The following is a 10,286-nucleotide window of genomic DNA, read 5'->3' as shown; positions in this document are numbered from 1 at the left end:
GTTACATAGTCCAACTCCATTATTTGATAGACTATACAAAAACAAAATAAGGCAAAGATTGATTTCCAAAGCTCACAAGAGAGCACTCTGGAATTTAATAAACCACGCCATAGAAAATCCACCACCTCGTTATCTGTAATGAAAAATCAAAGCTTGATTGTTTTTTTTTTTAACCAGTCACTGTATTTTTAGAAAGAGGAGGCAGAACCACTGTACAACTACTAAACCGCACGGAACAAAAACTCCCAGTATGTTCTGGAACGATAGCTCGGCCAATCTGGCTGGCAGCAAATTGACCTGACCCTGGCTGGGGGTTGGTGCGTAGAGTATTTAGTTCTGCCCCCTGCTGAATGAAGACTCGTTGGGGAATCCTCCAATGAGAGACGCTTAGAGATAGAGGCGTGATCTCAAGGGGGCGGAGAATTTGACTCTGGATAATAGGAAGTGTGAGCTGATTGGCCAGGCTTTTTCACCTACGGACCAGCCCTTTAAGGACCGAAGACGCCGTCCATCAAAAGAACTAAACCAATCAGGGGCGAAAATGCCCCCTTTCGCGGGAAAGCCCCGCCCCCTAATATATTTCACCGAAGGCCAGGCGCGGTCCCTTCGGCTCCGAGCTAACCCTGAGGAAGGCAGGGTGGTCTCCGCGGTGCTGCGGAGATCTCCACCCAGGACGGCTCCTCCTCCCCGGGCCTCTCTCCTCTTGCCTGCGAGTCCCCTCGCCTCGTAGGCCTCTCGGTTCTGATATCGTGAGGTGAGGTGAGAGCAGGCCCGGGGAGGGTGGTTACCGCTGAGGAGCCGCAGTCGCTATCAAGGTGAGCTGAGACTGCGGGGTTGACGTCCGGGTGCGGATGGGGAGCAGGGTTGCGGGCGCGCGGTGAGAGGTAGGTCTGGCCCGCGCACTCTTTCTCGATTAACTCTCCCGCTGCTGTGAGCACAAGCCCAGGCTAGTCTGAGCCTGGAGGGGCGGAGCCGAATCCGTCCTCCTGAGGTGTCTTAAGGCCCGCCCAGTCCCTGGGACTAGGCAGGGGCGAAAGAATTGGACCCCTGAAGTTAGTGGTTCCTCACATGGCCAGCTCTGAAGATCCCTGCCTTCTTGTCTTTAAATTGATGTGGAGAGGGACAGTCCGTGTACCCAGGGCTTAGCTTGCGTCCGGCACATAGTGCACACTTAATGAAATTCCCAGGTTTATCTTGCAGACTAGGTTAGCACCTCTCGCGCCGCCCCGCTGCGTGCTCCAGGGCACCCTTTAAGTTTCCTTTCCTAACACCAATAAAAGTTAACTGTTATTGAGCACTGTGTGGCAAGCGCTGTGCTACACTCTTTAAATCTTGTTTAATCTTCACAGCCATTTGAAGAGAAGATTTTACAAATGTAGAAATAAGCTCATTATTATTGTTAATGTTTACTAAGTACCTACTATATGTGCTAAGTTCTTTGTGTGATTTCATTTAACCCACACAAATCTACGAGGTAGGTAATAACCTTATCCCCTCTTTAAAGATGAAGAACTGCGTAAAATTAAGTGACCTCAACAGTTCACATTGTTAATATATGGCAGGATACATGCTACCATCTGATTGCAAAGTTTTGGTATCCTGTTTTACAGTGTCTATTTGTGGTTACTTATTAACAGTGAATAACTTAAGTATTTCTTGAAGATTTGCATTTTTTTAAAGGCATGGCTCCTATTCTCTAGGAACTAATAATTTAGGATGTGACCAACTTGTAGAAGGGAAAGAAATAACAGCACTTTGCAATGACTTAGATTCACTAGCCACCCTGGAGGAAGGGAGACTTGTATTATAAAGCACTTCTTGACCCAATAAAAGATGGCCAAAGAAAGTAGGAAGGACTACGCTTACACTCCTTTCTGGGCTTTGTTCTATATATAGATGATAGAGGTACTGACAACAACTGACTCTCAGAATCTGCTACACCAGCTGAATGCCCTGTTGGAACAGGAGTCTAGATGTCAGCCAAAGGTCTGCGGCTTGAGACTAATTGAGTCTGCCCACGATAATGGCCTCAGAATGACTGCCAGACTACGGGACTTTGAAGTAAAAGATCTTCTTAGTCTAACTCAGTTCTTTGGCTTCGACACGGAGACATTTTCTCTAGCTGTGAATTTACTGGACAGATTCCTGTCTAAAATGAAGGTATGTTTATGGCTACATTAACCTGAGTATTTCTTAATTTTGCTTACTGTGTTTTGGAGATGGAATTGTCAGCTTTTGGCTAGTATTCATAAACTTGACCTTTTTTATTTTCAGCAAGTAGCCAAACCATTATGGTAATTTTGTATACTATAGCATTAATACACTTCTTTATCATAATCAAGGAATCCTTTATTTAATACATCATTTATCAGACAAGTTCTGAACTGAAAAATAGTCTAATATCAAATAATTAATGCAGAGTCTCCCAGCAGGAAAGTTAGCTGTTGTTTATAAAAACTTTTCTTGATAGGTTGGACATATCCATTTATTTACTAGTGTTTTTAGATTTAAAGAAATTTATTAGAGGCAGAATTGTAGTTAAGAATTAGGATATATTTCTTAATCTCTGCCCATATACAAAATTCTAACTGTGTTAGCCTTAGACTTAGGCAAGTCTTGCTTATGCTTGGCAACTCCAGCTTCAGTGTGCATGCACTAGAGTATCTTCTGAAGGAGGAGCAATTATTTCCCTGTACTAGATAAACAAGACATACCTTTCATAGCTTAACTGTTAAAAGTTCATCTGCCTTCTCTGTACACCCATAGTTTCTGGAGGAAAATGAGATAATGTGACAATTAGAATGAAACTCATTTTAGTCCTCAGTACTCAACACATGCATCACATACAGAAGGGTTGGTTCAATATTTCTTGAATGGCTCTAGAAACTTGTGCAACAGCCTGATTAAACAACTCTTTAGACACTTAACATGTGTAGGTACTACCTTTGAATCTGTAAATGTTGCACAAATTAATATACAGCTGTCCCTCAAGTATAATCCAGTCTTATGTGGGAATAAGATAGTTGCACTTACAGCAATCATATAGTACAAGTCATAATAAGAAAAATTATGCCTTTAAAGAAAACATCATGCATTTAAAGAAGCATAAATAATACTGCTAAAGGGTTGAGAAGAAAGAGCATAGATATTGATAAAAACCTTTTTTTTTTTTTTTTTCTTTAAATAGAGAGTCTTGCTGTGTCACCCTACCTAGTGTGCAGTAGCATCATCATAGCCCACTGCAACCACAAACTCCTGGGCTCAAGCAATCCTCCTGCCTCAGCCTCAGGAGTAGCTGGGACTACAGGCACACACCATCACACTCTGCTAATTTTTTCTATTTTTAGTAGAGACTGAGTCTCGCTTTTGCTCAGGCTGGTCTGGAACTCCTGATCTCAAGCAATCCTCCTGCCTCAGCCTCCCAGAATGCTAGGATTATAGGCGTAACCACCTCACCCAGCCAAATGCTTCCTGAAGTTTTATTTGACCTAGAACTTAAAGATTGGATAGAATTTTGTGCCTCACACTGTAGGCGTTCATAAAATGATAAATAAATGAAAAGGATTGGTAGTGGATAGAACTTTTCAGGCAAACAGTATGTGCTGTGGTATAACAGTTAAGAATTTTTCTATGCTGAGCTAAGCATTATACTGAAAGTTAGTCCAATTTGTCAAAAATTGGTTCCAGGTGGGGTGCCTAGGGTTGACAAGCTATAATTGAGGTATGGGTGGATCTTAATAAGTCCATCACAGCTGAGAAATACACCTCAAAGATACATTTTCATAATGTTGGGTCTGAGCTCTAGATTATCCTTTATGTTTCATTAATGTTAATTGAAATAAGGTGGAGACATGGGCTTATTGGGGATATTTTATTTTGTTAGGTGCAGCCCAAGCACCTTGGGTGTGTTGGGCTGAGCTGCTTCTATTTGGCTGTAAAATCAATAGAAGAAGAAAGGAATGTCCCATTGGCAACTGACTTGATCCGAATAAGTCAGTATAGGTTCACAGTGTCAGACTTGATGAGAATGGAAAAGATTGTGTTGGAGAAGGTGTGTTGGAAAGTCAAAGCTACGACTGCCTTTCAATTTCTGCAACTCTATTATTCACTCATTCAAGAGAACTTGCCATTCGAAAGGTATGTGACCTTTGTTTTGAACAAAAGAGATTTGGAAATCAGAATGGTATTGTATAGATACTGCATAAAATCAGTATCTTCATGGAATTCTAATCAAAATAAGTAAAATGACATCTGTGGCTTCTTGAACTTTACTGTCTAACAGAAGTGAGAAAATTTTCAGTTGTCAATAGCTTCATGGAAGGCTAATTCTTGGGATTAAAGTGCATTTCAACTTCCTAGTAGATAAGCATCTAACACAAATTTATGGAAAAAAGGACCTTCAGGAGATGCAGAAATAAATTTATTAAAACGAAAAGAAAATAAATCTTGATGTTTGTGGTATGACATTGTTCGTTTTATTTTTTTGGCCCAAATAATTTAAAACTAACATATGGTGTACTTAAGAAGTTAATATCTCTGGTGGAAAGGGAATTCCTTTACTTTAAATAATTTGCTTTCTACAATAAATGTGCATAAGCTTCACTTTAAAAATTGACTATAGTGTTTTCTAAAAATGTCTTTTGACTATATGTAATATTATCTACATAAAAGTAATCCCATTTTCATTTTAAAGGAGAAATACCCTTAATTTTGAAAGACTAGAAGCTCAACTTAAGGCGTGTCATTGCAGGATCATATTTTCTAAAGCAAAGGTAAATATTTTATAAAGATTAAGCCTATTTATGTAGACCTGTTTTTATATTTGGCATTTACTTTAAAATTATCTCTTTCAGCCTTCTGTGTTGGCATTGTCTATCATTGCGTTGGAGATCCAAGCACAGAAGTGTGTAGAGTTAACAGAAGGAGTAGAATGTCTTCAGAAACATTCCAAGGTATGTCAAGGTCATAGCCTAAATCCTATTAGCAGCTGTAAATGAAACTAAACCACTTGGCACTGTCTCGTGAAGTAAAATGAGATGTCATACGTTTATTTGAAACTTAAGTAGCTATCCTCAAATTTTTTTGAAGAGGAAAGACATGTTAATAGATTTGCTTTTATTACTATAGCTAAATATGGTAGGACTTCTTTTTCTTTTTTTTTTCTTTTGTTCTTTATTTTTGTCTTTTTTGAGACTTTGTTTTAATTGAGCAATAATTGTTAAACATTTCTGTGCAGATAAATGGCAGAGATTTGACCTTCTGGCAAGAGCTCGTATCCAAGTGTTTAACTGAATATTCATCAAACAAGTGTTCCAAACCAAATGTTCAGAAATTGAAATGGATTGTTTCTGGGCGTACTGCACGACAACTGAAGCATAGTTACTACAGAATAAGTCACCTCCCAACAATTCCTGAAATGGTTCCCTAATTGGCAGATATGGTTCACTATTATTCTCCAGATAGAGAAAATTTTCTAATGCTATAATTTTCTGCTACAATTGAAGAATTAAAATATTAATTTTAATATTTCAAAATAAACAAAATGGAGTTAGAATAGCAAAGGGGAAAATGACTTCACTGATCCAGTCAGCTAATATTTGAAGTTTATTACATACAAGGTACAACACTTTAAGAGTAAGGAATTATGCAACCTCTGATGTGTTAGCCATTTCATTAAATTTTCAGCTTAGAAAACACATTCTCCTTAATAGCCTGAATTTTAAAAGTAGCGCTAGTGGGGTTTTTTTTTTGTTGTTGTTGTTTATTGTATATCATCTTATTGTATGTAAACCCAAGCTCTGGCTCATTTAAAGCTACACAAGCCAAGTAGGACAACAGGACCAAAAGTTTGAACTGTATATGAACTAATTTGAAACTGTTATGAACAAAATCAATACATACTTAAAGAAAAAGTAACATGGTAGATGATACCTACATTGGGTGTCTGGAAACTGCCAGGGGGTGTTAACAGTATAGTTACGTGTCATTGCTGTAGAAGTTGGACTACTAGAAAGTAGTTATATGCATAAAGATGTGAACTTGCTTGCTGCATATGTGATATACATTCTTGCCATCTCAAGTTAACTCACAATGATGATTTATCTTTTCCTACTCAAAACTAAATTTTAACATTTAACACATCTACATATGATTATGAATGTTAAGATATGGACAGTTCAATTTTGTTAGTAATTTTTAGGCAGACTTCTGATAAATTGGGGTTTGCTTATTTAAATAGGATTATTACAGCAACAAAAAACTCTTCTCTAAAGCCTTTCTCCACAACCCTGATCTATGGATTCCATAATGTTATAATGGATTTAAGCTGTGAAGCCTTAAAACATCACAACTAGGTTAGCATGATGTTCTCAGACTTGGGAAGGCTGCCTAATTAATATTATGCTATAGTGGAATTATGTTAAGATTTGAATTCATGTGTGAAGCATTCAGATCAAAGCTAAAAAGCATAATAAATGTGAAATGCTAATGACAAGCCTGGGAAGGTAAACTGTGAATCTCCATTTCTAACATTGATCTAACTTTCTATATTGGATCAATATATTGTACTTAGTTGGTGTTGAAAATGGTAACCTACTTAATTTAAATGTTAAATTTTAAAATATGAGGTTTACATCAAAACTAACATTTCACAAATGCACTTTTAAGGCATAATAAGGGTTAATATTCTGGACAGTGTAAATGGTTTCTTGGTACCCATAATGCAAGTAACAGATAATCTAGAGATGTGGACTTTATTGCTATATGGGAATTACATTTAAATTTTAGGGCATTTTACATAAAGCAAAAATACAGACCTAGCAAATTTGGCATATTCATTAAATTATCTTTAATATTTTTTCTAGAAAGCAGGTGATGTTTGTATCCATGATGAAAATTTTTATACAAAACCTACTGGCTCAGTCTAGTCCATTGAGAAAATTAGTTTCTATTGTCTGAGTAACTCAAAATAAATTATCGCTTTGAAAACTTGCTTTATCACACTAAAGTAAGTTCAGGCTAGATTTAACACTCCAAAAGTTTTTACAAATGACTGTTTTTATAAAATTGCCATTGCTTCTAATTTAGAATTTTATTTAAAAGGAAGAGAATATAATACTTTCACTAATGCCCTTACTGTGCCAAAACAAAGTCTTAAAAAGAGTAGGCACCTTCATAATTATGAGGTCGCTGAGGTAGTGTTCAGGATTCTCTGTGTCAGTCAATGAATATAAGAACTACAGTGTGTAAGTACTGTGGATGGTTACTCAGTGCAGTGTGTAGCCGAGTCCAACCAGAATGGCTGTAACCAATTTTTGAAACCATGTTATAGATACATAAACACTGAAAAATAAACCAAAGAATCATAGTATATCTTATTCTTAACTTTTGTGAATCATGTTTTATGGATGTTTCATTTTTCCCAAAAGGCTGATATAGTTCAATCTTTTGAATATGTCAGTGTTAATTTTGAGTTGGCAAAGGTAACCTAACCAACTACCATTATGTTTTGGTACTAAAGGATATACCTTTCAATAAAATTAATTGAAATGCAATCCTTTGCTGAGTGGTTTTGTTTCTCTTCTGATTTAATTAATAATTTTATTATTAACAGTGTGATAACAGATCATGATAAAAAAACTATCTCTACGTAGTATATTTAAAGTTAGCATTTTAAAGTTACATGTATGGTAGCAGAAATAATAAAATCTCTTTTAACAGTATGGCCACACTATTACCTATTTGAAAGTTTACTTTCTAATGCTTTTTTAAAATAGAAACAAGAGGATGACAAATATGTTTAATGTGCATTAAAATGTTGATCTTTATGCATAATTAATCACTTTTGTCAATTAGATTCATCACAGCTATGGATGCTATCCTTAATACATATTTACTCTTAGATTCAGCTCTTCTGAAGTTTTGTGCAAACCCTCTTACCTAATTAAACAACATTCCAGCAAGATAATTGCTAATGACAGTAACTGCCAAGTATTATGTTGGCCTCCTTGGATCAATTGGTAATTATTATTGGAACTGAAACAACTAACATATGGTTTTGAACCGTTCATGTTTAATTAAACTAGTAAGACATCTTAAAAAATAGACATTGCAAAGAATTACTTAGGAACGAAAAACTGCTATAAAAGAAGCCTCATTTGGTACTTGACTCCAATTAGACTTAATAACCCCTCTTTTCACAGTGTTATTTTTAAAAAAAGGTACCTGAACTTTGTATGTATTTCCAATTATGAGACATACTATCTAAAAACAATAGATATTTCTGACCTAACATTTGTGGCTAGCAATGATAGTTTTTACTGTTAGGTACTATTGCTAGATGTTTTGTATGAATCGTGAGTCACCTCATGTAATCCTCTAAACTGAATAAAGTTATCCCAATTTACAAATGAACCACAGACACAGGGAAGTTAAGTGATTTGCCCCTGGTCACATACCTGGTACTTGGAGGTAGGATTCAAATCTAGGCATTCTGACTCCAGAGGCTGTTTGTTCTCTCAACCACTCTGTCCATTACCTCACAAAATAGAAGATCAACTGGACTCATGAAATTGTTTGTATAATTTCAAAATATATTCTGGCCACATTAACTTCAGTGCTTAAATCATGATCATAGAAGACTAACAACACTCAGAGTTTATTTTCTCTATTTTATACTAAGAATAATTTTTATAAAGTGAGTTGTTTATTATGTGTGAAACTATAATGTTTCATAAACCAAAAACAGTAAACATCAGGTAAGATGAATTAAAAGATAAGGCATTTTTTATATTAATTCAACAAAGTAGACTTAGGAGGAATAAAAATTACCAAAGATAAAAAGGGACATTCAGCTGGGTGAGGTGGCTCATGCCTATCTATAATCCTAGCACTCTATGAGTCCAAGGTGGAAGGACTGCTTGAGGCCAGGAGTTCAAGACCCGCATGACCAACATAACGAGACCTCATCTCTACAAAAGATAGAAAAATTAGTCGAGTGTTGTGGCACATGCCTGTAATCCCAGCTACTCAGGAGGCTGAGGCAGGAGGGATCGCTTGAGCCCAGGAGTTTGAAGTTACAGTGAGCTATGATGACACCGTTGCAGTCTAGCCCAGGCAACAGAGTGAGACCCTGTCTCAAAAAAGAAAGAAAAAAAAAAAAAGGGACATTCTATAATGGTAAAAGAATCAAATTCACCAAGATGATACTATGATCCTAAATGCATAAGCACCTAATATCAGAGCTTAAAAATACATGAAGCAAAAACTGACAGTATTGAAAGGAAAAACAGAGCTTCAATTATAGCTGGAGAGTAAACACTCTTCTTTCAGTAAGCTATAGAATTATTAATATTAAAAAAAATTAGAAACAAAATTAAAAAACAAAAAAAATTAGCAAAGATGTAGACGAACTTAATGCCAACAACCAACTAGATCTAACTGACATAAAACATTTCACCTAAAAAACACTTCATCCTAAAACAGAAGAATAAGCATTCTTTTAAAGTGCACATGGAACATTTACCAAGACAGACTGTATCCTCCTGGTCTTAAACCTAACAAATTTAAAAGCATTGAAATCATAAAGTATGTTCTCTGACCATAAACTAGAAATCAACAACAGCAGGAAAATCTCCAAACATTTAAAAATTAAACAACACACTTCTAAATAATTCATGCCTTTAATGTGAATTCTCAAAAGAAAATGGAAAATATTTTAAACTGAACAAAAATGAAAATATCAATGTGTGGAATGCAGCTAAACCAGTGTTTAGAGAGCTATAATATCAACTACTTTTATTAAATAAGAAAAAAGGTCTCAAATCAATATTCTAAGCTTCCACTTTAAGCCACTAGGAAAAAAGCAAACTAAACTCAAAACAAGCTGAAGGAAGAAAGTAATAAAAAGGGATGGAGAAAATCAATGCAACTGAAAACTAGCAATAGAGAAAAATCAACAAAACCAAAAACTAGTTCTTTAAAAGTAGCAGTAAAATTGATAAACCTCTAGCAAGAGTGACAAAAAAAAAAAAAAAGGACAAATTATCAATCTTAGGAATGAAAGAGGAGATACCAATGCAGATCTTGAGACACTAAAAAGACTAAGACAATACCATGAACAACTATGCACAGAGTTAAATGGAATGAAAGAATTCCTTAAAAGTCATGAACTATCAAAACTAAAATGAACTAGATAATGTGAATACATTCTACAATTATTTTTTAAAACTGAATTCACTGTTTAAAACCTTACTGTAAAATTCATAAAACATTTAAGAAGAGTTAAC

The 10,286-nt window shown here is 35.8% G+C and overlaps 1 protein-coding gene across 3 annotated transcripts; it reads left to right on the top strand.

Annotated features, from left to right (window-relative positions):
• Positions 1–588: 588 nt before the first annotated feature.
• CCNG1 (cyclin G1) lies at positions 589–7,553 on the top strand. Of its 3 annotated transcripts, none has more exons than XR_011235111.1 (8): positions 589–759; positions 1,897–2,160; positions 3,884–4,137; positions 4,694–4,772; positions 4,854–4,952; positions 5,237–5,431; positions 6,239–6,503; positions 6,864–7,553. XR_011235111.1 is itself a non-coding variant. In XM_069484238.1 (6 exons), exons 2-6 carry the CDS (start codon positions 1,897–1,899, stop codon positions 5,426–5,428), a joined length of 888 nt encoding a protein of 295 aa, XP_069340339.1. In that variant the 5' UTR covers positions 619–815; the 3' UTR covers positions 5,429–6,302. The 3 variants fall into 3 exon arrangements, 1 of the variants encoding a protein (XP_069340339.1); XR_011235110.1 differs by having other exon boundaries at positions 589–815; XM_069484238.1 differs by lacking the exon at positions 6,864–7,553 and having other exon boundaries at positions 619–815; positions 5,237–6,302.
• The last annotated feature ends 2,733 nt before the right edge of the window (positions 7,554–10,286 follow it).

This window comes from Eulemur rufifrons, chromosome 10 (assembly GCF_041146395.1).
Source record: "Eulemur rufifrons isolate Redbay chromosome 10, OSU_ERuf_1, whole genome shotgun sequence".
In the NCBI taxonomy this organism is placed as follows: domain Eukaryota; kingdom Metazoa; phylum Chordata; class Mammalia; order Primates; family Lemuridae; genus Eulemur; species Eulemur rufifrons.
Note: the sequence above shows the minus strand (reverse complement) of the source record. Positions and strands in the feature narration are given on the sequence as shown.